Genomic DNA, 27,469 nt, shown 5'->3' on the forward strand with positions numbered 1-27,469 from the left:
TCATTGCCCCCCTTTTAAAGAGGGGTTAAGGCCTAGATCTGTAAAGGTGTTTAGGGGTTGCTGCACTCAGTATTGCAACACCTGATTTAGGAGCCTAAAATCTCATTTTTCCAAAGGGATTTCAGGACTTAAGAGCCAAAGTCCCACTGGCAGTCAATGGGATTTAAACTCCTAAATGCCATCCAGTGAGTTAGTAGCAGAGCTGGGATTAGAATTCGGGACTTCATGGTGACTAGCCCTGTGCTCACTCCACTAGATCACTCTGCCTCTTTGGTAATAGTATTTTTGCTGTAAAACTCATGTGGTTCAAGCTATGTATGTTAACTGTAACTTTAGCGCCGTCATGGCCAAGATGGAGTCTGCTCTGCAGGCAGCTCTGGCAATGAAAAGGTGCGTGCAGGAATGCAGGAGTGAAAGTCCCTTCCACTCCAGGGGCACCTGTTCCAAACCCCTCAAAACGAACACACACACACACACACACACACACACACACACTCTCTCTCTCTCTCTCTCTCTCTCTCTAAAAGGAATATGGGAAAGGGAAATATTTATTCACAGAGGGATGAGAGGGGAAATATAGGGGGAGCAGTAGAACAGGCTTGCATTCAACACAAGCCCCCACAGGCCCCGTGGTACTGCAGTCTGAAAGGGCAGACACCGAGCAATGGGTCTGCACGCAGAGGTCAGAAGTCCTGGGCTGAGTTCCAGTGCGGTGGTGAGTCTTGGGTGCTCCCAGTCATCTTCAGTGCCAGTGAACTTTCCCCAACAAACCCCTCTGGTGCCCTCTTCTGCCACACTCTGCAAAGCCACACCCAGCAACCACATCCCCACTTAACTAGCTAACAGCCTCCCTCCTTATGCCCAATGAAGGTCACAAGCGCCAGTACTGGCAGCCCCCTGCAGCTCTGGGCAGCAGCGATACTGGATTCAGCTCCGGTTTGTCCTTCTCAGGCGATTCCTCCCTGGCCCAGTGCTCCTCCTGGCAGCTGCTCTGTCGCTCCCGGGCTTTGGGCAGGTTCTCGCTGCTTCACTCTGTGAGGGCCTGCTTGCTGCAGCCCTTCAGTCTGCAGCTCCAGCCACACACCCTATCTCCCCCCTCTCTCTTTGTCTCACAACACTTCCTCCTTCTGTAACAAGCAGCCTTCCCCCCCCAATGCCCAGGAAAAAGATTTAAAGGGGCCATGCTCTCAACCCCAAAGGGGTTACATAAAAAGCCCATGGACTCTAGTGGCTCGCTGGTCTAATGCTCCTTATTTAATGTAATGATAGTTCAGCTCTTACCTACACTCTCTTGTTAAACCCTCTGGGCCGAACAAGGTGTCAATACAGAGGTCAGTCGGGGGTGGTTTGGTGCTGGTGGATGGCAGCTGAGTAGAGCCTGTGCCATTTCACCCTATGACAGCGATTCCCCAATGGGAATCCACGGACCTGTGAATCCCAGAGCTGGCCTTTGCACAAAGCCGCCAACCCAGCGGGACTGCCAGTGAGGGTTGGGACAGATCAGACTTCTTGTGTTCATCCAACTATCAGCTCCAGGTTCTCCTTCTTCATGGTATCCTGCAGATGAGTGTTGGAAAAGCCTTAGTGGCTTATGGAGTCTGGCCCCCTGAGAACGCGCAGGATATGGCTCTCTCCCTACCCCATAGCAGCCATATTTGCTATTCAACCACAAACTGGGCTCCTGATCCAGACGCTTTACAGCCTGATCCTAGCAGTTGTTAAACTCATTCCCAAGCAGAGTCAGAGGGCCCTTTGGCCTTTCCCAGCAGGTTGACATAACCATTACCAGTATGATTGATCTGGGGGGCATGGAAGCGAAAGGCATCGATCCTGCAAAGGCATACCTTGAAGGCTGCTAAACAAGGGGCAGGAACGTACCTTTGTGCTGGGATGATTTAAATAGGTGCCCTTTTACGGAGGATTGGCACGTTGATTACGAAACAGGCCCTGTTCGTGCCCGGCCCTGCAACCTAGCACTTGCACCTCATTCTCATGCCCAAGCAGAGGTGGTTTGGGAACATTTATAGGCACTGCAGCAGGATGGTTCTCGAGCAAGGAGCCATCCCACGTACAACTACCCAATCCTATCGTCTGCCTTAGGATTTTTGTATTGCTGCCCATCACCGCAGTATCTGATCCTGCAGCCTATTTAGCCATGGGAACGCACCGTTGTTCATGTGCACTTGGGCCCTGCATCGTTAAACTGGGCATCCCTAATGCCATACTTATCTTAACAGGCAGAAGGCTCGAGCTTCTTGGCTTGATGCTATAATGGAAATAAAATGAAATATTTTTGTTTGAAGAGCTTATCTACTCCCGCACTGTGATTTAGGCATCTTTAAACCTCATGTTTTATTTATCTTCCCTGTTCGATTAACAGCACTGAAACGCATGTCTGCAAACAACGGCTTGTGTGACAGTATCATCCGTAAGGACTGCCAAGTGCACAGGCCCTGGATGGTAAATAGGCACTTGATGAATTGCAAAGTGGAGTTAAATAAAGGATGAGATTTTAAGTCACCTTCCCCTGAGCAGGGAGTTGGTGATTCTTGCCCTTTGCTATTCTGCCCTCCTGAAGTCCTTTCCCCTGAAGTCTGGCTGTAGGTTTGCCAAACCTGATCACACCTATCTATCCAGAGATATTGGGGAGGTTACATAATGGCCCTACCCTGCTCTGGAGAGTATTGATGGTGGGGTGGGAGGAAGGGAATTAATTGGTGATGTCAAGTCTACCTAGGGGACAGCTGTCCACACAATGGGGAATCTCCATCCAGTGAACCCTACCCCACCATGTCAGCAGCTCCAGGAGGGAAGCCATGGGCTGAATGGGGCCGGAAGGGCGAGCACCCCATGGGGCCCCAGCCACTGTTCAATCGCAGAGCTGAGTCAGAGAGATAGGGTAACGAAGTGGCAGTTACCCCCCGTTCTTCTCATACTGTAGCTGTTTTACAAAGAGAAGTTTTCATGCTCCAGGATCCTTCCGAGATTAAGATAACGGAAGAGCAAGTCTTTTCAAACTAAAAGTGTATGGAAAGCTTCTGCTAGTAATGACTTAATCAGCTTCCTTCTAAGGCTATAGCAGCACCCAGGGCTGGGATTTTACACATGGGGCTGCCCTGTTACCCCTTCGAAAACAAGGGCTCTAGTTTATGAAGGGCCACAGCGCCCCCCAGTGGCTATTCACAGCATTGGCAAGCCGAAGTTTCTAAACGGTGCATTAGGCTGCACAGAGGAGGTTCAGTTACAACTGGATGTCGGGTTCTCTGACGAGCCTTTGGTTAGATGGGGAGAGGGCTGCTGATGTTTGGATGCAAAAGATTTTCTCCTGGGCGTTCTTTGCTGATGGCTCGTTCTTCACTGCGAGCGTAAGAGACTGTCACAGCTCACGGGCGTTTCCCCTCCCTTGGCATTCCCGCGAGCGCCGTCGTGACACAGCCCCGAGCCCAGGCAGTGCCCATGGGGCTCACGGCAGAGGCCTTCAGCTCATTATTGGAACAGGGACAAGAGCGATCACCCTCTCGGTCCCACGGGGGAAGCTGGCCGGCAGCACCCCAATACTGTTTGAGGGTGGAAGGCTGATCCAGTACAGACTTGGAAAATCCAGGTGCAATTCTTTGCTCCCTCCTTCTATTTATGCTTCAGTTTCCCAGCGGGATAGGATTCCTCACTATGAAGGGCTCAGGAGGTGCTCACTTGCTCCAGGAATGGGGGTGTTGGAAATGCCATCAGTCGATTGCTGTGTCTGCTCATGCGAGAGAACTGGATTTGAAATCCCCCTTGGTCAGGTTTACTTTGGCCCTGGCAGCAACAGCCTCCGGAAGGCAAAGCTCACTCTCCCACCCCACGCCATGGCTGATGCTTTGTTCCTGCTGTGGGTGGCAGGGGAGGCCTGGCTGACTTCACTCGGTGCCATTGCGGGTGAGTGGCCCGGCCCACAGCACACGGGCACCTAGTGAACCAGTGCGCCAATACCCGCCGCACAGCGAGGCTGCCCCATGGCCACCAGTCTCTAATCTCCATTTCCCTGACCCCCTCCAGGACACCCCAAGGGGCGGCAGAGCCAGGGCGGCGCTCAGGCCAGTGGGAGAGCCTTCATTCAAGCCTGGAGGCGAGATAAATGGAACCCATCATTGACACCAACCACAGGAGTGAAACCTCTCTCAGTCTGGGCATCCTCGGGCCCCCGAGCAGCCAGTTATACTGAATGCTCAGACACACTATAGATTGGCCTTGCTGGGTCAGACCAATGGTCCAGGTAGCCCAGGAGCCAGTCTCCCAACAGCGGCCAGGGTCAGATGCTTCAGAGGGAATGAACAGAACAGGGCGATTTTGAGTGATCCCTCCCGTCAGCCAGTCCCAGCTTCTAGGTCCAGTGGGTGACTTTGCCCAGACTGGGCCAGATGTTAGAAGAGCTCGGTCTTCGGCAGGTCCATTGCAATGCTCCACCGTGCTCAGCATCCTGAGCCCTTCTGCAAATGCCAGCCTGATCCTTTGGGAGCTGTTCCAGCCCGGCCCGGGGTTCCATCACACCAGTTAATTGAAGCCGATGGGGTGGGGAAGTCCCACTGGCACTCGGGTCTCTCAGCCCAATCATCCTTCAGAGGTCATGCAACAGAACAAGCTGGGTTTTTTTGCAGTAAGATGCCCGCTTAGTGAGCAGCATCGCACCATCGAGCCAACGCACACACTTGAGAAGCTTTCCGAGTAGCAGCCATGTTAGTCTGTATTCGCAAAAAGAAAAGCAGTACTTGTGGCACCTTAGAGACTAACAAATTTATTTGAGCATAAGCTTTCGTGAGCTACAGCTCACTTCATCGGAATGCATCCGATGAAGTGAGCTGTAGCTCACGAAAGCTTATGCTCAAATAAATTTGTTAGTCTCTAAGGTGCCACAAGTACTGCTTTTCTACTTGAGAAGCTGGCAGCAATCTCACCAATCCACAAGCTGGGCAAACCCCTCTTCCTTCCCTTTAGGGCCAAATCTTGCGTTATCCATGCGCTTTGCCCTACTGACTACAATGGGGTGATGGGCGGGAGTGCTGCAACCAATTGTAGAGACTCAGGAGGGATGTTTGCAAAAATCCCATTGGCAACAAAACCCTCAGGGCGAGTCATGGCTTTACAGCGCTGCCCGTGCTGAGGCCAGCACCCTGACGTATTGCTCTGAGGCCTGCTGATTTCCAAAGATGCAGTGTGCCTTCCCAGCCCTGCATCGGGGGAGATGGCACTTTGGCTTCTGCAGACCCTCTTCAGGGAGTCTGCCGCTGTGGGTGGTGCCTGGGCCCTGTCCAGAAGTGCAGACCCAGGGGAGCAATGCGGCTAGGGCACCTCCCCCTGTTCTGTAGCATGTGTGTTCCCCTTTCACAGCTGGCCACGTGTGCTGGGCTTGTGGCCCAGTGGGCAGGACCTTTGATGTGAACTCAGGGTACCGAGTCACATCATTTCTGTGTACCTGTTTCCTCTCTCACCTTTGTCTGTCTCGTCTAGGTGTGCGTGCAGCTCCTAGCACAATGGGATCCCAGTCTTGCTTGGGGCCGCTAGGTGCTATAGGAATATAAAAAAGAAGAATTTCAGAGCTTCAGTGACCTAAAATAACAACCTTTGCAGCCCGTTAAACTGATTATTAACTAGGACTTTACTCCCTACCCTGCAGCGAAGTCACTCCAGCCCAGACCCTCAAAGGTATGCAGGCACCTAACACCCACTGGAGGAGCTGGGCTAAGCACAGAGGTAAAGTGAGCAAATCGGGTACCATTGCCTCAAAAACAGCAACAATCCTCTTGACACTGTGTCCCCCTGAAAATCTGGTTTCTCTGGTCCTCCAGATCCACGCAGTCTTTTCTGCCATTTCCAACAGAGAGCCAAGCACTTTCGTCCCAGTTTTTCCATCTGCGGGGCCTTCCCATATTCCTTTCCACGTAACTTTACATTTGCATCCCCGACTGAATTCCAGCTCCTGCAACCAAGCAATTCCAATGCATTTATTCCTACTTAGCTCCCATATCTGCATTTGATTAAACATATATTAACGTGAAACATATATCAGCTCCTTGACACCCAGTAAGGCTGATTTTCATAAGAAGTGATGCCAGATTGCTGACAGGTGACAGTTGCAATTCATTCCCCGCCCTCCTCATGCATATTTCAAGACCCCTGAAGGACTGAAAGTGAACTGAGCGCTTGGGCAAGGTGCCGAATTGACAGCTCTAGTAACCAAAAGCCTCTATGGACAGAGCGGGGCAGCAGCTGTACAAACATCCCCCGCACCCCACTGTGTTCGAACCCCGACCTCTAAGGGGCAGAGGAGAATTCACCCTTCAGCTTCTCAGCTCAGACTGCCAGCTAGTGGCTGGGGCCAGTTGGGACCAGTTGCAACACCGGACATTGGACTGAGATCACCAGTCACACCTCTTCTTGACTGCATGTGCCAGGGCAATCCAGCGCCGGCAATGCACAAGCTGAAGTCTGGCCGTCTTGAATTACAGTTGTGAGTTTGACACAGGACTCGCTTCTGCTCCCACCGAAGCCAGGGGGAGCTTTGCTATTGATGTCAATGGGAGCAGAAGCAGGGACACGCAGCCCATCCGATAAAGTCTAGCAATATCCAGCCCCATAGAAGGATATCCAGATCACTCACGCGAGGCCTGAATTCAGTGCAAGGTGCCCTGTGATCACAAAGCGCCCCCTTTCATGTGTGTGATCCCTTCCCTGACGTTTGTCTGTTCAGTCGGGAAGGAACCTTTTAACATTCCGACCGCCAATTCGCCAGCAAGCGTGCACCACGGGCCTGCGCTCTCTCGGATGGAAGAGGCGGGCGTGCCTGACTTTAGCCACAAGTTTTATTGTTTTAGTATGAGCTCACCACACTTTAGCAAGCCACTATTGGCATCTGTGGTACATTAATACACATCTGTTGTAGTTACACTCAATGGACTCAGATTTGTACAGCATTTGTACATAGGAAGGGGAGGGAAAGGAATCAAACAACAAAATAAACATTAGCAGTCAAACCGTTTTTTTTATCTTACTCACAAAATTCGATAGCCAAAAAATGACTAAGCTATAAAATTGTAATACATACTGCATGGGTAAAATGTTATCATCCATTTATACATCTACTATCGCCTTTATTCTGGTAACTTACATGGAGGCCTATAGATTTTAGTGGATTAATAATTCCCTACAAGATAGCGGTGAACCGCTAAAAGCTGCTGTAACAATGGGGTACTGGAATCTTATGAAGGTTTCAGTTGCATCTTTTTGTTTTTTTCATGAAACCATCATGCATACCCACTGAAAGTCAAAGGAACTGATCAGAGGAGGGGATGGGGAAGTAGCTAGTATGTCTTGGCTATTAATTTAGGACCCCTGGATATTAGCATGGGACTGTGTGTCCGCTTCACTTTTCTGAACTCTGAAAAGGAGAAAGCCAGTACTGCCATTCAAATGCTTGTAAGATTTCTCTTTAGCTAGGATGGGGGGGGGAAGATTGCTAATCTGGATCTTCAAGAGCCTCTCCAGTTGGCAGGGAGACTTTATTCTTCAGATGATTTCTCAGCCTTCAGTGGGAAAACAAAACAAAAAACTCTTCTAGCCACTGAACTAATACAATGGATAGAAAGTCCCAATTTTCAACAGTGTGGACTCATAATTCGTACAGATTCAACCACTGTGTAGGCCATTATTTGCTCTTTGAATGGGAAGGGCGCATGGGTGGACCAGACAGCTCAGCACTGCTTTTCCATGCAACTAGCTCTCATGCAAGACCCCTTGACTGTAGAGGGAAAATTCTCCCCTCACCCACGCTGCAGTTGTTGAAGGCATATTCTGCACATAGCCCTGGGTGTGATATCAGCATGGAACATGCAATGGAGACAACTGTGGGGTCACGGAGGAGAAAGCAGCCCCCTATCTTACTTCAGATTTGAAGCTCTGAACAAGATCACCAGGATAGATTTTCAAATGGGAGCTAGGCACTCAACTCCTACTGACTGCTAATGGGAGTTGGCTGCATAACTTCCCTTTGATGACACCCCCCGCCCCCCCCGAAGTACTGATGCCATCTACACAGAATGTTGCAGAGTACTTTATGTACCACTGTACCTGGGCCAAAGTAGCGAGAAGCTTATAAATAAATGTGGTGGAAGGGGACCCTCTGACTTGTCACTTTCTGGGTTTCTTTCTAATTTGGTCTCCTAAAATCTACGGGTGCAGCTGGTACCTGAGCAGAGGGCCAGCATGAGCTGTGGGCACCAGGAAAATTCCTCGCCGCAGTCTCTGGTGCCTGTTTCACTTCTGCGGGACTTCACCGGCATGCAGGGCTCATGCTGGCCCTGCCGCACAGGGAGGAAATGCACCCTGTGTGATCTGCATTCCTGAGGCATGCAGCTCCTGGCTGGGCTCTCCTGAGCTGGGGCATCTGTTTCTGTTGTAACTCTCCTGCCAGCAGGGCGAGCTGGAAATGGGGCACTGATCCTATATGGCTGGGTGCACAGGGGCAGAGCTTGGGGCTGCTGTGGCATGTCCAAGGAGAACAGGTTCGCCCCATGCTGTTGCTCTCTATGCAGAGATCTCTTTCCAAAAGGGGAAACTTGGAGCCTGTGGGACGGCATGTGATTCAGTGCAGCCCATTGCTGTGGTAAGGCCTTTCTCTGGAAGGCTACTCTCCCCTTAAGACTATGCCCTCAGTTATATCCTAGAGAGCATTAGACCCTGAGAAGATAGTCAAAGCCAGCTTACAAAGCAGGCTCTCTTCTCCCCTGTAACTGAATGGGCTCAGGTGCACTGGCCTGATATATCTTGATAGGTCAAATTCTCCTCTGGTTTCAATCAGGGTAGTGCCAGTCACTTCAGAGCTTTGCCCCATTCAGACCAGCAGAGGACTGGCCCAGTGCACACCTCCCAGCGGGCAGCTCCTGTTTGAATCCAGGGAAGCAGGAGGGTTGCAAAGCGATGCAGAAAGTTGCTATTTAATCCTCTTTAAATAACAGGGGCTTGTCACTTGCAAACTAGATGGAAAATAAATACAGATTAATTAAAAAAATTGAACTCCCCCCCCTTCCCACTTGGTAAATCCCATGAACTCCTGGGCACTCACGTGGCTGCTGCCTTCCCTAAGCCCTGGAAGGCATTTTCCGAAGCCCATGGCATTGCCCTGACTGCTCCTATTGAAGTCAGTGGGCGTTTGACCATTAATTTCAGAGGGAGCAGAGCCAGGCAGCCAGTGCTAGATGCTTTTGAAAATACCACCCCCAAATGATCAAAATGGCACCTCCTGCTGTTCATTAGTTTTGCTTGGTTATGATATTTTACACACTTGTGCTGTCTATCAATGGGTTTTTGGCTCCTAAGTCCCTTAGGCACTTTGAAAATCCAAGCCTGAGGCAATGATTAGTGCTTTGTTCTTCTATGCAGGTAGCGAGTGCTGGTTCCACACAGCAGGACCTGTCCCACCTGAACTCCTGTTAACCCTCTGAACTCATTAACCAAATTTAGGCTTCTTCTCCCAACATGCCTTACTTTCCTGAACCCACCTCATTATCTCAGCCATTGAAACAGATCCAGTGTCCACCATCCCCACCAGGTGAAAAGGGCCTAACTCTATTTCACTGCAAGAGGTCTAGTGGCTTCCCTGGTGCAGGAGACTTGGACGGGTGGGGCAAAGCTCTTCCCCAGTTTGCCTCGAGCTGCCCAGACTCCGCGCGCTGGAGAATTTCAGAGTAGCCAAAAGCAGCTGAAGAAAAACCACACGGAAAACGAAGGACCAGATTCCCAGCTCATGTGCAATGGCTTCACAGGAAGTCAACACCTCGGCCGTGTCCTGCCATGCTGGGAGCTCTTGTCCACGTCCACAGGAGCTCCAGCTCATGAACTACCCCAGGATGTGCAGCAGAGAGCTGGAGAGAGGAGCAGAGCGGTGGACTTGATCTAGGCATTTCAGAGAGGCACAGGGATGGCCAGAAAAGAGACTGAGCTGGTCACAACTTTATGTCGTTTGGCTGCATTACGGTAAATATGGCCAAAATGCTGCATTTCCAGAGAAATAGGAAACAACTTGATTTGTGTACCTTTGAAAAGGGATTCTGCACCTAATTCCCTCGGAGGAGGGTGGGGGGGAAGGATCAAACAGCATCAAGAACAGCCGTTTGTTTCCATGACGGGCCTCTTCTCCCCCAGAACCAGAGGATTGCCCTTTAAACATTAGTCATTTCACTGGTGCTGCAATATGTCAATCCAAGCCCTGCCCCACATTCCAGGTACTGATTGCCCCCCCTTGGGAAGCTGCCCCATCCCCATCAGGGGTTTGAATGGAGCCTAAGAATCTGCTGCTGCTCCCTATGGTCCCAGGTATCGAAAGGTGAATGTTTCTTTTCAGAGCAAGGGGTTTGTCTCAGACACTTAGGACCATATTCTACCCTCGCTCCACCCAAGTATCATCCCATTCAGCCCAATGGGAGTTCAGTGTAAAGACTGAGGCTAGAATACAGCCCTTGGAATAGGGACCGAGTCCATGTGCAAATACACACAGGCAATGGGGTTCCTTCTCCTGCATGGACAGTTATTGCAGATGGATACAGAGGTGCACAACTGGCTTTCTGCACCCACAATGGCAACAGTTTTTTGTGCAAATCTGCGTGCTCAGTTGTGCCTGGATTTCTGTGCACATGGCTTGGAGCTCCTGCTTTAAGAATGTGACCCTCAGTGTTGTTTTGGGGCCCAAACCTGCACCCCGAACTCCCACTTACAAGAAGTAGGGGGAGTCTGAGATGCCCAGCAAACAGAGGAAAGAACAGAAATCTGCTCTGGTTACAGCTGGAGCCCTCCTGCTCTAGACGGGGCCTTTGTTTCAATATCATCCTTAGTCCCAGGTATAAGGCACTCTTGCAAGAATGCTCACAGCAACATGTTAGCTCTCTCCCGTCGGATATTGTACTGAAGAGCCAAAGACAACTGAGAATGGTAGGGGCAACCCCAAGGCAGCCTAATGCTAGGCTAGCCCATCTCCTCCAGCTAGTGATTACAATTCTGTGGATAGCAGTGGAGAGGGATCAGAGCCTAGAGGCGTCTGTCTGACGCGACTACATCCTGTGTTTGTGTTTTCTACTCAGACCCTCAGGAACAGGCATACAAAGGCTCTAGCCAGATGCTGTGTACGTCTCTACATGCCACAACACACCCATGGGCTCTGGCTCTGGGCCCCGGCACAGCCGGTCCTGCTAAGAGATCTCTCGGGGAAGAGAGGCTAAGGAGACCTGTACTCACCCCTGCCAGCAGCTCCCTCCCCTTCATCAACTCAGAGTAAACACTGACTCAGAAATAGCCAAAATAAATTATATCACCTGAAATCAGATGAGGTGCCACCTGTGCTATCATACAGTACTAAGTGTAGTCTCCGTGGCCTACAGCTGGGAGGTCTTCTATGCTGGGAAGGGGGAAGACTGTCCCAACAGCTTGTCTTCTACAATCCACGCTGACTGGCTTGAGCACAGCCAGCCCATTTCTGTAGTTCTTCATACTACGCGGGTGGGTGGGGGAGAGGGACAGGGATTACCTGGCGGGGAGAGTGAAGACTTTGGGAGCACACTTAGGAATTTTCTAATGCCCCAAGCAAACCATTTTGCATTTCCTCTAGGGTTCTAGGAAACACTGATGAAGTTTCAGCCACCATCAGCTCTCAGCCAGACCACATTGTTCAGGTGGGATGAATGGAGATGGTCCACTTGGCCAATACAAATTCCACTGTCAAAACTGATACGGATAAGAAAGCAAAACAAAAGGATCTTTACACAGGTAGGTTGCCATACCGCTCCTTCTGGAATGATGCTCGTCTTGGAAAATACGAACCAGGGGATTGTCCTACTTAGGTCAATTAGTACATTATAAACAGTCCTGTTTTTAAAGTGAAAATACTGTTGCTAGTCTTTAGGAGGTGCATCCTTTTCCTTTTCTGTCGGTGCACAAAAGAAGATACTGGCATGAAATGGTCCTCTCCACCTCTTCTTCTCGATCAATGTTTCTCCTGGAAGAAATGAGACTGTGTTAAGAAAACAGGAGCCTTGGCAATGAATATGTGATCAAGGTAATCTAGATTACCAGACTCTTTGGCTATTTATCCAAAGAAGCCAGCAAACTTCATAGAGCCATACAGTTATAGGATCACCAGCTCATCTTGTCTAATCTCCTGTCCACCATCATAGGCCACCAACACCATCCAGCACCTGCACACTAAACCCAACAATTGAAATTAGACCAAAGTATTACAGCCCACAGGAGACTTGACCATTATGTGTCACAGGCAGAGAACAGTGGGGACGGAGGTGCATCAATGCACAAGGCCACTGCAAAGAGAGGGAAATGCATAAGCAAGAAAAACCCAGATAACTCTGGCAAGTGACCTGCACCCACACACCACAGAGGATGGCAAAACCACATCCTCCTGCCAATCTGACCTGGGGGAAAATTCCTTCCTGACCCCCCCAACATGGCGAATACCTAGACCCTGAGCATGTGAGCAAGAACCAGCCAGTGAAGCATCTGAGAGAGAAAATGCCTGCTGCCATCTCAGAGCTCTGGCCCTTCCTGTCCAATGTCCCATCTCCAGCCATGGCCATCCTTAATGCTTAGAAGGAGTCCGAAGAGGGGACGATGGTCATTTTTCTGCATACAAGGACAATCTTCAACCATGGTGAAATGACCATGCCGCTGCAAGGTACCAGGTACTTAATCTATCTGACCCATGTTACCAGTGAGGAGACAAAATTCTGAGACCTTGAACCTTCTCCCTCGGGTCTGAGAGTCTGAGAGAGTATAAAAGTAAGCCTCCCCCAATAATGGTCCATACTGTGAAATACATAGAGATCTGATGAACTAAGGAATGTTCTAACTTGTGCTGACATGTGAAGAGAGACATACGAATGCTGATCTGGGAGAACTGTCCAATATAGAAGATGTATATGGAACTTCTTAGCTGCACCAGGTCAATAGTCCATGGCATCACAGTGTGCACATTACCAATTTCTTTGCATGGTTTTTCTTTTCTTTTTTTTTAAATTGGAAGCTCTAGGACCCAGAGGTTTTCAAAGCCTCCAGCAACAGCTGAAATCTGTACTTCCAGTTTCAGGCCAGTCCCAGCTGCGGGTGCAGCTGCTCCAGGGAATTGGTTCTAGTGCTCTCGGGAATGAGGGCTATGCAAAGCCCATTGTTCTTGCTGTGGAACGTCACGGTCAAAGCCACGCTCCAGGGGATGAGCTCAGTGTGAGACGTGCCACTGGCACAGCAGAGACCCCATGAAAGAGGTCCTGCCTGGGCATTTTTTAATTCAAATAGCTCAGTGTTGTATAACCTACCTCCTGCTTGTGGGATTTATCCTGTTGATGGATCCCATTAGCAGATCCCGAGTTTCCAATAGTCTGTAACAGAACAGATGAGATTTTGTTGAAGATGGGCACTGATAAAAAGCATCAAACTCCCCAGAAGCTTTGACATCTGAGGTGACAACTAACTCCCCTTCATACAGATCTGATATTAACTGCTGCATGCTGGGAAATTAGAATTTAAAGATCCTATGGTGCTCTTGGCAAGGGACTCTTAACCTCTGGATCCTGGCCAAATCCCCCAGGGGGGAGGGGTAATTGCATTCTTCCTAGCGATGGAATTTCCCCCTGTAGTTTCAACTGGGCAAGGTCCCATTCTTTGCACTCAGCCCCTGGGTGGCACTGCCTCATGCTGTTGGATTTGCTAATCTGAAAAATGATTTGAGTTCTTCGGGATACCAGGCACTACAGAAAGAGTGTGGGTTCACCACTTAGCGCCTGTCATCTCTAGAGATGAGTCAGCCAGGAGGAATAGGCTTTTGTTTCTACCTTTAAAAATGACAGCCAAGTCAAACATTGATCATGGCTCTCTAGCAGCGAGAACAGTGCCCTTATCCTTTGCAACTACAATATAACCAGCAGAAGAGGAGGGCCGGGAGCAGCCGGAAGCGTATGGCTTTGGCATGCCAGCTTTCATTCAGAGTCCTTTCTACACTGACAAGATTGACAGCTGTGAATCCACCACCAAAAGCATTGCTGATGGCAGCACAGGTGGATGTTATAGTGAAGACAGGGCTCTGGAGCTTTAACTATATCACAGAATCATAAGACTGGAAGGGACCTCAAGAGGTCATCTAGTCCAGTCCCCGGCACTCATGGCAGGACTAAGTATTATCTAGACCATCCCTGACAGGTGTTTGTCTAACCTGCTCTTAAAAATCTCTACCAACAGAGAGTCCACGACCTCCCTAGACAATTTATTCCAGTGCTTAACCACCCTGACAGTTAGGAAGTTTTTCCTAATGTCCAATGTAAACTGCCCTTGCTGAAGTTTAAGCCCATTGCTTCTTGTCCTATCCCCAGAGGTTAAGAACAACAATTTTTCTCCCTCCTCCCTGTAACAACCTTTTATGTACTTGAAAACTGTTATCATGTCCCCTCTCGCTCTTCTCTTTTCCAGATTAAACAAACCCAATTTTTTTAATCTTCTCTCGTAGGTCATGTTTTCTAGACCTTTAATCATTTTTGTCACTTTTCTCTGGACTTTCTCCAATTTGTCCACATCCTTCCTGAAATGTGGTGCCCAAAACTGGACACAATACTCCAGTTGTGGCCTAATCAGCACAGAGTAGAACAGAAGAATTACTTCTCATGTCGTGCTTACAACACTCCTGCTAATATACCCCAGAATGATGTTCGCTTTTTTTGCAACAGTGTTATGCTGTTGACTCATATTTAGCTTGTGGTCCACTATGATCTCACGATCCCTTTCTGCAGTACTCCTTCCTGGGCAGTCATTTCCAATTTTGTATGTGTGCAACTGATTATTCCTTCCTAAGTGGAGTACTTTGCATTTGTCCTTATTGAATTTCATCCTTTTTACTTCAGACCGTTTCTCCAGTTCATCCAGATAATTTTGAATTATTATACTATTCTCCAAAGCACTTGCAACCCCTCCCAGCTTGGTATTATCCGCAAACTTTATAAGTGTACACTCTATGCCATTATCTAAATCATTGAAGAAGATTTTGAACGGAACCAGACCCAGTGAGACCCCACTCATTTTGCCCTTCCAACATGACTGTGAACCACTGATAACTACTCTCTGGGAACCATTTTCCAATCAGTTTTGCACCCACCTTATAGTAGCTCCCTCTAGGTTGCATTTTCCTAGTTTGTTTATGAGAAGGTCATACGAGACAGTATCAAAAGCTTTACTAATGTCAAGATATACCACATCTACCACTTCCCCCCTATCCACAAGGGTTGTTACCCTGTCAATGAAACCTCTCAGGTTGGTTTGACACGATTTGTTCTTGACAAATCCATGCTGACTGTTACTTATCACCTTATCTTCTAGATGTTTGCAAATTGATTGCTTTATTATTTGCTCCATTATCTTTCCAGGTAATATCATTACACTACAGCTTCCCCTCTTGCTACAACCAGTAGTGGATCAGGGCTACTACGCTAGTACGGGCAGACATAGCTAGAGAGAAGAGAAAGGCCAGTTTTGGAAGCTTAGATCCTAGAAATTCAGGTTGAGCCTTTAAAAGGAAACTATTTGCCCAGTAATCATTCCTAACTGCACTTGGTATTGCTTCTTGCATGGCAATCAATTACTCTGGAGTAATGTCCCAGGTTATTTTATACCGGCATTTACAGGGCACTCTATTTTTCTGCAATACAGTAAATTCCCCAGTCCCTGCGGAAGACACACAGGCTGTGCCTTGCGTGGCAGCTGCATCCAACAGTACAAATTAGACTTGAACTTCGCCGAGTACAAGGTCGCTGGGAATGAATAAACTGGAATGTAATTTGCTAGAAACTAAATAAAATCTCCCAGAGCAATTATTACAAATTCTTTGAGAAGAAGCTTGAGTGCCAAATCCTTGTCATTTCCTGAAAAGCTATGAGATCAGGGTCTCCAAAGACATGCAGTATGTGGAGATTTTTTTATTACAGGCTAATACCTAGCTGTAGTCATGGCCACAGCAAAGTAAAGTGCCAATTACTTTATAATGAGATGGAGACAGTGCTATTACACCACAGCTCCTGCAACTCCTTGTCTAATTGCGAGGCCAGCCATGCACGGTCAAGGGAGTCCAGAGTATGTCGGCTGATAAGCCTGCAAAGGGAAAGCAGCAGCAGCATCTTGTGGTAATGAGCGATTTCCTTCGTTAGAGTGTTGCAAAGTGAAGGCAGTGCAGCTGAGAGACAAGGGGAAACAGTGGCAAGCTGGATCCCCCAAAAATGGCTACTGTTGTTTTAGGGATGATTGTTTCTTTAGGTCAGGGAGAGAGCGGCATGGAATGGGTTTACATCCGATCAAGTGAGCTATAGCTCATGAAAGCTTATGCTCAAATAAATTTGTTAGTCTCTAAGATGCCACAAGTCCTCCTTTTCTTTTTGCGAATACAGACTAACACGGCTGCTACTCTGAAACCTGTCATTGAAAATCAGTATCTAACCAAGCACAACCAGAGTCCATGATTGTTTCAGTGCAACCCATTGTGCCCACTGGTCTCCATTTATGGGGTCAAAGTCCTTGATCTTATCCTTAAACCCTTGTTTAAGCAAGTTCCCCTGGACTTCCTGCACTGAAACTCAGGAGATGGGGGTTCAGTCCTGACCTCACCACACACACTTTGTGTGACTCTGAATGAGCCATTTAGGCCCAGGGTTTTAAATGTATTTAGGTATTGCTGCACGCAGTGTTGCAACATCTGATTTAGGAGCTTAAATCTCATTTTCAAAAGGGATTTAAGCACTAAGGAATCTAACTACCATCTATGTCTATGGGATTTTTGCCCCTAAGTGCCTTCATCCCTTTTGAAAATGAAATTTAGGCTCCTAAATCAGCTAGACATTGCAATGCTGAGCACAGCAATGCCTAAATACCTTTAAAATCTGGCCCTTAGTCTCTTTGTGCCTCAGTTATCATCTGTAAATTGGGGATGATATTTCCTTTCTGCCACCCTTTGTCCTGTCTATTTAGATGGTTAGTTCCAGGGGTCAGGGATTGACTCTGTGTGTGTGTGTATGTGTGTGTGTGTGTGTACGTACGCATGTATGTATGTACGTACACGTACAGTACCCGGCACACTGAGGGGGCCTCCAAGTGCTATTGTAATACAAATAAATGACATGGAGTAAAGTAAAAAAATCATGTAAAAATTATTCTATGAAAAAGAAAGAGAGGGATTTCTCTGTGCAAGAATTGCAGAGATATTTCCTCCTTTCAGGAAAAACAAAAATAAATACCATTTCTGGACCATTTCTGGAGAAGGAAAAGTGAAAGGGAAGATCTCTTAGCACCGTCGGGGTTTAGCATTCCTTCCAAGGGGGAACATATCCACCATACCACTGGGTATTGTAGCCATCCATCATGACACACTTCAGTTTAAGACATGGTGGTTACAACAGAAGCTAAAGTCACTCTGGAGACACTGCCAGGATTGCATTATGTCTTGGACTACAACAAAGCTGTCACCATAACTACAGCTGTGGCATGTGTTGCGGAACGAAAAATACACAGCTCTATCTCACACAAGGCAGGTGGCTGCTTTCACCACACTTCTGTGTGCAGAGGAATTGTCTACGCCAAACCCGGCATTCTCGTCTTAGACTTGTCTCGTTTTCAGGGCATGCACCATCATTTTATTGTGTGTTTGTACCACACCTAGCACAATGGAGCCAGGTCTCTAATTGGGATCACTAAGTGTTATTGCAATACAGATAATAAATGAACCATCCCTCCCCTGTCCCTATTCTGCAGCAGACTTTGTGATGTTCTGCACTTGGGGAGAGAAGCAGGCTATCCATTGGTCCAGATTGCCTGCCATAAAGTACCTGGACCTGTAACAGCACAGCAAGGGAGAGGAAAAAATAACCACAGCCCTAGCCTCTGTGCGTAATGGCTAGGTCATATCATGCAGTATTAAGTATCCTTCTGAATGTGCATTATGAGCAGCATGCGCTTGCTGTAAGAGATGAACATTTTTAGGACAAGGTAGATGAGGAAACTTTCAATCAAAGGAACACATGTAAGGTGTAAAAACACCAGGCCTCTAAGAGATGTAAACTGATTGTAGACTTGAGTTCAGAGAAAATGCGGTCCGAAAAGCAAAAAAGAGAGAGAATGAAAGAACTTAATGTAAATAACAGGCCTTTCCTCAGAAGCAGCTCCCAGGAACAATCGATTGGAACTCGGATACACTAAGGGTAAATGACAGAAAAGGTTGAGCATGCCAAGATAAATTAAACCGATTCTCAGCCTCCGCTTTCACAGCATGCAGGATAGATACTGGAGGCAGTTCTAAATTTCCCAAGGGAGGCAAAGGAAGTACTGGAGGAAATCAGAAGGATTTGGTCGCAGGTGTTTGAGAGCATCTGACCAACCCCTCGAGTCAGGTACAGTCCAAGAGTACTGAGGGAACTGGCAAGAGAGACGGAAAAACCTTTCCCAGATGAATCTCTATTGAAGCACTTGGAAACTGAAGAAGTATGTGTTGATGGGCAGCAGGGAAAGTGAATTCTGACGAGAACAAAGAAGAGGGATGACATAAATCTGTATTTTTCACTTTTCATGTATCATTTAAAAAGAGATAAACAATGAAAAATAGTCTTAGCTTATACGCCAGGAACAGTGCATTAATATAAACCAAGAGAAAAAGTCTCTCTCTCTCTCTCTCTCTCCCCATTAGGCCAAGTGAAAACTCAGCCAGGGTCACTGCGAGAAAGAAAACATTTATTAGGCTGTTCCCAGTGGTTATTCCCATCTAGATATAGACAGACAGGGCCTGGCTCCACTTTGGAGGCGTAATCCCCACCTTGAGGAGACATACCCATGCTTGCTCTGATCGACCTAGAGTGCTAACAATATAAGCGTAGCCACATGAGTGCATGCGGCAGGAGGGTCTAGCTGTCTGAGTACGATCCCATCTGAGACCATAGGTAATACTCAGGCTGCTAGCCCCTCCTGCTGCTTATGTTGCCATGGCTACGCTGCTTTTAGTGCTTTTAGCTTTTTAGTGATTTGGCTCATTTAGAGCTAGCACCGATATTACCCCTTCCAGCCTGAAGTGTAGACGTACCCACCCACCCACATATATTCCCTTTCTATACCCATGAATGCAGCCAACTCTGGTGTGAAGCCTAGTAGATGTCTAAAAACCATCCAGCAGCACCGTATTTACAGCGTAAGAAAGGAAATCAATGCTATACCCATATGAAATGAAGAGATATACGTGAAGTTACCATTTAAATAGGTCGACTGTAACTCCCCATACTGGAATTTGGCACAGGATACTGGGACTAACACCTGGTTCTTGTGAAGAGTGCCAGAGGATCTTTAATGATCCACACAGAGTCATGCAGTTGGTTTTAGATCTCATCTGAAAGACAGAATCTGTAGCGAACACTGCACCCCCGTGATGCTTTGTTCTGTCAGAAGGAAGAGGGCTACCTACTTAATCATGACCTACAGCACCAGTTTGTTTTCCTTGGTGGTGTGGGGCCCCATCAGAGCATTGCTCTGGGCACATGGCTGCCATGGCGCGAGCAATCAGGTAACTCGCTGCTCTGGTGGGGGGAGTGCACTACCTGTGTTTTCTCTGAAGAACTTCTCATGGCCTCCATGAGTTTCTCCATTTGCTGACCCTGCTCCAGTGCATTCCGCAGGACGTCCTCCGTGCTGACCAGTCGGTGCTGCAGCCGGAGAACCTCAGTCTCTGATGAAGGGTCAATCAGGGAGTACCGCCTTTGATCTGTTACCGATTTCTCTTTATCCTTGACATATAAAGGTTAAAAAAAAAAAAGCAGGGAAGCAGGTTAGACTCTGGTAAACACATAGGAACTAGGGGCAGAGTACATTTGAGAGTGATTTGTGCCAGACTCTGGTTTCAATAACAGATCAGAGCAGACTGCAAGGTTGGAGAGAACCAAGTATTAAATGCAACAAGGGGCTGCTCAGATTTGTTACTAGTTGAGTTCAGTCAATTACTTAAGTCTCCTCCTCTAGAGGTCACTGCAGTCTACAGGAATCACAAATCTAGATCTGAAAAAAATCATTAAGTCTCATTAGCTCTTCTTGTCCACTCGGATCTTCCTCTATCACCTTATCGAGGAACAAACAACAGGGGGGAATGAGCAACTTTGTATTTTCTTCCTATTCTTCTCCTATTTTATTTTAGGAAATCTGACGTCTCGCAATGAATATATAAAACAAAATGACTCCAGTTATTGCTTGAGATGGAAAGGAAGCATTGCCAAGATTTTTTTTAAACAATCCCTTGAAAATAAGTGTAAGTATGTGAGGACTCAGATATGCAGATTATATTATTTACATAGCACAGTAAGTGTGCCTGCCATTTTACACCATTAAAACAAGATAACTTTCACAATTTTATTATGAGTCTCATGCTACTTGGTGTTTTTCTTAAAGCCCCAGCTTCCGGAGACATGTGATTACATGAGAATCTCAACGTTAAAAAAAAAAATCAGTTTCTAGCCATCACAGAGAAAAGATGAAAAAAAGAAAAAGAAAAAAAGACCCAGGTGCATCCTAAAGGCTCAAAGAAAAAAAAAAGGCAAATTGAAAAATACATATTTTTTAATAAAATCACAACTTTCCAGGGCTTGATTCACGATTTCTTTTTTTCTTTTTTACATCTGGGGTTGGCAATCCAGATGAAATGAGGCTCCTGCCTTGAATATAAATGCACAGCTCTCTGTAAGTACAGCTGTATGGCACAGCTCTAAAACAAAAGGGACAGCAAACGTTGACGAAGAATTGAGATCATTTAGGATTACTCTAACTAGGTGCATGCTAAACTATGCCCCAGCTGACATACACAGTTTGAGATGGTTCCTCTGTCAAAGATACAACGTCCTACAAACAAAGCAACGTGGCTGGGAAGGAAGATCATAGGTGCCATATTGTCATAATCTGCATTTTGTCGTTTCACAATAAAATGGCAGTGCCTGCTTTCCAGCATGATAATTTTGCAAGGATTTGCTGTCAGCAGACAGCCCTTTCCATTAGCAACCAGGCCTCGATCTGGATAAAAGTTCAAAAGTGACTAGTCATTTCCCACGTCTCCATTATTGGGTGCCCAATCTGAGACGCCTCACAGGGGCCCAATTTTCAGACAATTATGAATGCTCGCCCCTGGAAGTTTAGGGCTATTTGGGGCATCTTAAATTGGGCACGCAAAAATGAATGCACTTGAAAAACACCAGGCAGTTTGGAACACTGAGGTTTTTATGTTTTTCTGCATGCCCTGCCCTCGGAGATGAGGGATTGCTGCAGCTCCCAGGACCACACCCAGTGGGGGTTGCAGCCAGCCAGCACCTCTTAGACTGGGTTCACATACACAAGACACCAAAGGAAGCCCCAGTGTAATTTGCTGAATGACAGCAAAATTCACAAAATTAGGGCAAATTCAACGATACCAAAAGAATCCACAGGCTGTGAAAAGTCCTTCCCACGTTTGTCTGTTCTGCCACACGTGTTCACCCTTCAAAGACCAGGAGCTAGGTGAAGCCCTCCCAGACACCTGTGCTAACCAGCAAGGATGGGTGCACCTTGCTCTCACCAGCACTATCAGCTTTTCTCTCAGGCCTCTGATGTCGTCTTTGAGTTTCTGCTCTTTCAGTCTCCACTCTGCTTTGTGCACTTCTCGGCTCAGGTCCCGCTCTGGCCCAGGCGAGTGACGGTTTGCTTCCAGTAGCAAAGCTCGCAGCTCATTCAGGCTCCTGAGGGAGGGATGGGGAGAACCTCACAAAAGGGGAACATGTATTCGGTCATCTTTTGGGCACAGCGTGTGTGTGTGCGCGCGCGCATCAGATGTCGCAACTTCTCTCAGCTTTGAAAGAGGACATCTAACAAGGTGTGGTCTGAGAGAGGGGGCCAAACCTTGCGTCCAACCCCCCCCTCAAATATTGGGAAAATTCACATCAGGACTCAGCTCACCTTTGCAGCTGGACTCCATCAGTAGGACAGATTTTCAAAAGAGTTCAACATCCAATATGCTGATTTTTTTTCTATTTGATTTTTTTAAAATTTGGCCACTTATTTCAGTGCCTCAATGGGAGCTGAGCTGTGTGTTGAAAACCTGGGATAGTGGTGGGAGCTGAGCGCTCTTGATAATTCAGCCCTTGATGCACTAAACCGGCACCCAACATCCTAATAACCCAGATGATAGGAAAGTTGAAATATGGGTTTCAATCATTCAACTCATATTTTTTTGTACATTAAATAGCAATGCTCTGAATAGGGCCAAATTCAGACTGTGTCTTACATATGCCTGGGTCCTTCTTAAGGATCATAACACTGCAGCCTTTTTAGTTAGTTTCTAAAAGACCAACCTTTCCTTTTTGAGTAGCTCCTGGCTAATCAGGACCAGCTGGCCTGAAGCATCATGGGTTTTCCTGGACAAGGTCTCCAGTTCAGCTTCCAACTGCTTCTTTTCTTTCAACATAGAATCTCCCTTCTTTTCTCCAGCTTTGCATTTATTTTCCAATGCTAAGGGAAGAATAAAAGGGGAGGAAAAAAGTCTACCAGTCCCTACCTACGTTCCTTTTTTGGATGACTTCATTTCTCAATTTCATTTCCATTCCTTGCACCATGTGGCTTCCCCTAGTTAGTTATGTCTAGTTAGTAATCTGCAGCTGCCACTGGAGTCCATGAGAGTTGCAAATGCTCAGCAGCACTCAGGATGCAGCCCTGTATAAGCAGAGATTCCAGAAATTATAAACCCAGCTGCATTTATGTCTACATCCCCTTTGGCTTCACAATTTGTTAAGATTATTGGGCCAGATTCTCTCCCTACCGGATACAAATAACTTCAATGGGATTTACTTGCATCTCTCCAGGGTAGAATTGGGCCCACTGCATCAAGAACAAACATTTGCTAAAAACAATCCTCTTATACATGGACAACTACATGTTTATGCACACACATTACTAGATTGCTTTAATGTATAAATCCTAAATTCTTCTTATAATGGAGGAGGTACAAAAAGACCACAATGAAACTATCTAGTTCCCACCAGCACTGGATTAGGGAAACTTACCACTTACTTGGGCCCTTAGAGTTTCAGTCTGGGAGGAGAGGGATGACACCTCTTTATCTCTTTTACTCAGCTTATCTTGCAGTTCTTTAGGTGAATGGAAAGGACAGAGAGAGAGGGGGGGAGGGTTACATCCTTGGCAACTGCTTTGCCTGGTCACACAGTGAAGGCCAATGGTGTATGGAGACAATTAGGGTTCCGTGGCCCAGACAGATGACTAGGTGCAAATACATAGTGTCCACCCTCTCGAGAGAGGCAGAGATGGGTGGCACCAGCTGGTTTGTGTCTCACAGCATCTCATCCCCATTTGACCTTAAGTGAAGCAGAGACACGCAGCTAGGAAGCAGTATCAGAGAATGGGCTTAAACAACAGATGACAAGTGAAGAAAGGAAGAATGAAATATTATGAAAAAGCAAACAGAAAGGAGCCTTCCACGCAATTCCATTTGTTACCTGCTACCCTGGAAGGCAGCGATGATGGAAAAAGCAAAGTCAGAAGTTGCATAGAGTCAGCACATTCACACAATCAAATCAAAGCCTTAGATTTGAAGTGCTGCGACATCCTGAGTCTGAGACAGCTTTTTAATCCACCTTATCCATTTTTTGTTCAATGCTTAGACTCAGAGAAGCCAAATACACATGGACTCAGTGAGCATCTTAAGATCAGTTGCTGTTGGACATAGTAAAGGGACCAAACCTAGTGCTTGAGTCCTACCCTAGTTATTTAACTATCAGTCAAGTATCTGACCTGGTATAAAATACACCCCCACATGGCATTTTCAGGGCAGAGAAAAGAAAGGGGGGGGGGAGGGACAGAGAGAGAAGGAGGAATGATAACGTGTGTGTGTGTGGGCAGGAGGGAATAGGACATGAAACTATTTTAGTCTGAATCCAAAGGTGAACGAAAGACTCTCCATGAACTAATTGGCATTTACACGGGGTGAAATTCAAACCCATGCAAATTTGAACATGGATGACATCCACACAGCAGAAATGGGCCAGAGCCACAAAGCACGGATCCAGACCAAAATTTTTCCAGACTCTGGAGTTGTTCGGATCCAGAGCTATGGTTTGGTCCATTACAGAGATGGAAACCCCTGTGAAACTCAGCTCTGAATCAAACCTTATCTAAAGTTTGTGTGTCTAGATCTGGGGTTTCATTTCAGGCTCATATCTGATTTATAGCAAGGTAGAGGGAAAACTCCAAATTCTTCTAGCCAGTTGCAACATGCACCTCATCATTCCTGTTAGCCACCCTTTGATGGGAGGGATTTTTACTCTATGGACCAGATTCAGTTGCTGCAAAATCAGTGCAACTCTACTGAAGTCAATGGATCAATGCTCATTTTCACCAGCCAAGGTTCTGGCCTATACTGTAGGTGTGGAAGGAAGATTTTGGAATAAGAGTCCTCCACTGTATTTGCTCAGACAGGCATGCCAGACAACCAGTGCAACCTACACAAAAGCACAAAGATGACACAGAATCATAGAATATCAGGGTTGGAAGGGACCTCAGGAGATCACCTAGTCCAACCCCCTGCACAACGCAGGACCCATCCCCAATTTTTGCCCCAGATCCCTAAATGGCCCCCTCAAGGATTAAACTCACAACGCTGGGTTTAGCAGGCCAACGCTCAAATCACTGAGCTATCCCTCCCCCATGAATTTCCCAAGCCCTTTTCAGCCAACTCTTCCTAGCTAGAAAAGAAGAGTGAAAGACACGGCATGTCAATCACTTTGACAGTGAAATTCATTACCTTCCATAGCCTGCTTCATCTTTATCTTCTCTTCTGAAATATCATTAGTTTCAATCATCTGAAATAAATGTAAAATATACACACATACGTATTTATACACACACACAAAAATATATACACACATATAAAATGCCCAAAAAGAAAAGGAGTACTTGTGGCACCTTAGAGACTAACACATTTATTAGAGCATAAGTTTTCGTGAGCTACAGCTCACTTCATCGGATGCATCCGATGAAGTGAGCTGTAGCTCACGAAAACTTATGCTCTAATAAATGTGTTAGTCTCTAAGGTGCCACAAGTACTCCTTTTCTTTTTGCGAATACAGACTAACACGGCTGCTACTCTGAAACCTGTCATAAAATGCCCACTAATTCTTTACCATCATTCTTCCGTAGAATCAAAGCAAAGTCAGTGAATTTAAAACTCTAGCAGGCACAATAAGGAACACAACTGGCATCAATGTCCTTTGGTCTTCATATTTTGCCAATCAGATTTACATCCTTCTCAGAGGGAAATCAAAGAGGTGATTTAAAAATAAAGTCACTCAGACAGTTGAGCACTGAGGTGGGTACAGCTGGCATTCTCTTAATGGAAAGCCCGAATTCCACAATTGATCAAAGGGCCCAGTTTCCATTTTCATGCAACAATGTTGGAGTTCAGTGTGTGCAAAAAGGGATCATTAGGAATGGGCTCCAGGTGTCATATGCCCCAAAGCTCAGGGATAGGAGGGGTGATCTGGAGTTTTGGTTTGGACCATCTCTGATAAGAAGTCATTTTCAGCATTTTCATCAGTAACTAGGGATTTTGGGTACATCAGTTTTTGAGGCCTCAGCTTGAGACACCTTAAAGAGCTGTGACGGTCAGATAACAGGTCCTCAGCACCTTCTGAAAAGCAGGCTCCTTCAAGGGATGGCCTTAGGAGTCTTTTTAACTCCTTCTGTGTGTCTTGCCTTTTGGTTTCTCTCTAAACTGGCATCAGAATTAATACTGTGATTTACAACCATGACTCAACCCATGCTACAATTCCAGGTAATACTGCAGCGCATGCTTAAGTGCTTTTCTGAACTGCAGTCTCAGTGCTTTTCCTTCTTCACGGTTAATTTCAGACTTATTTTTATCACATGGAAATTTTAGTTCAACTAACAACTCACTTACCTTGGAGCAATGCAAATCTGCCTAGGACCTTTCACTTATACAGGGGGATGTGTGGAGGCCACGTTTATAAAAGAACAGCGTGGCATAGAAGCACTAATGGCTCTGATATTAATGCCACAGGCATTCATCATGACAAATCTTGTTGCAACCGTAGCAAGGGAGCGGAGACTGTTTGAAAACAACAGCAGCTCTAGGAGAACATAAGTGGCATCGAACCAAACAAAGCTCGACTCCCATATGAAGGGCAACAACAACAGTCAACAGGCTCAAAGATGAGCTGCAGATCTCTGTGCACTCGGCCGGCTTGGCGCAATGGTATTGGTTTTGCTCTAATACACCTATAGCTTGCTCTCCCAAAGCATTGACCACTGTAGAGTGGAATCCAGACACTTGGTTTTTTTCCTCTTTCCTCAAGGGATGCCACATTCTACCTGTCTAGGGGTCACTTTAGTGAATGCACGCTATTGTCCCCTTCCTACTTAACTACCATCACTAGACTCCTGGCCTTAAGGGACAACCGCACTGATTAGTTATAGCCCAGGTCTCGATACAGCAAAGCACTTGAGCACTGCTTAACTTTAAGCACTTTTGAGTACCATTGGCTTCACCCAGTTAGTGGATTGTGGTCAGTGACTTCAAAGAAGTAGGAGCAGGTTTTGAGGATGCAATACTTGCCTCTGGTGTGACTCTCAGTGACAAAAGTCATCTCACTGCAACTTACCAAAACAAGTAAAGCACCTGTTTGAATGCCTGGGGAAGCAAGAGTCTAAAGAGTCATAAGATATATTTGTTTATTTTAAATATTTGGATAATTCATGTTATGTCAAATTAGCCAAGATATTTAAAAAAAAATAGAATTTACCCTGTCTCAATGATAGTCTCTTGCTTTTGTCCATGCATTCATTCCAGCAGCAAGCTGCATTTTCTTGGTCTTAATTTGCATCAGAGGGTCAATATGATTGCTTTCTCTCTGGCTGTTAGTTCTTTCAAGACATGTTAGACCCTGTTGAATGCCCAATAAAGTCAAAGGGAGTCTTTCCATTGACTTTAATGGGTTCTGGATTGGACCTTTGGTTCTTTCTTTTTCTTTACTCTTCTTTGGAGTTAGGATTGGATGTAGACAGAAACTCTTTGCTATTACACTGGAGTTTTCTATTAACGAACTCACCGTATATTTTCTCTGAGTGCTGGAGCCCTTGCTCTGTAGCTTTCATGCCTAGCTAGGAGAGAGGACGCATGCTGGAAAACCCTTCCAACACCATTATTAATGCTAAAGATTCTTCCTCCTCTTTTTTGTTTCTTTCCCTCCTTTCACGCACAATACACATGCTATTTTACTAGTATTAAGCTTCAGCCTAACAATACACATGCAGCTGCTTAACTTTACTACCATGCAACTGATGGGACTACTCATGGTAGTTAATATTAAGCACATAGTAAATGTTTGCA

The 27,469-nt window shown here is 46.6% G+C and overlaps 1 protein-coding gene across 13 annotated transcripts in view; it reads right to left on the reverse strand.

The window, feature by feature from the left end:
- Positions 1 to 723: 723 nt before the first annotated feature.
- The window catches only part of CLIP2 (CAP-Gly domain containing linker protein 2), a 149,548-nt gene continuing 122,802 nt past the window's right edge, over positions 724 to 27,469 (reverse strand). For 6 of the 13 annotated variants that reach the window (XM_043499384.1, XM_038375937.2, XM_038375930.2 and 3 more), the window contains 7 exons: positions 24,866 to 24,923; positions 23,112 to 23,195; positions 22,404 to 22,560; positions 21,632 to 21,791; positions 19,638 to 19,823; positions 13,347 to 13,409; positions 6,820 to 12,019 (listed from right to left, as the gene is read on the reverse strand). In XM_043499384.1, the coding sequence (XP_043355319.1) occupies positions 12,008 to 12,019; positions 13,347 to 13,409; positions 19,638 to 19,823; positions 21,632 to 21,791; positions 22,404 to 22,560; positions 23,112 to 23,195; positions 24,866 to 24,923 (720 nt within the window). In that variant the 3' untranslated portion in view covers positions 6,820 to 12,007. Of the gene's footprint in view, positions 980 to 6,819; positions 12,020 to 13,346; positions 13,410 to 19,637; positions 19,824 to 21,631; positions 21,792 to 22,403; positions 22,561 to 23,111; positions 23,196 to 24,865; positions 24,924 to 27,469 lie in introns of those variants that run through there. The other 7 variants (XM_043499382.1, XM_043499380.1, XM_043499383.1 and 4 more) reach the window with 3 other exon arrangements.

The sequence above is a fragment of the Dermochelys coriacea genome, chromosome 17 (assembly GCF_009764565.3).
Source record: "Dermochelys coriacea isolate rDerCor1 chromosome 17, rDerCor1.pri.v4, whole genome shotgun sequence".
Classification (NCBI taxonomy): domain Eukaryota; kingdom Metazoa; phylum Chordata; order Testudines; family Dermochelyidae; genus Dermochelys; species Dermochelys coriacea.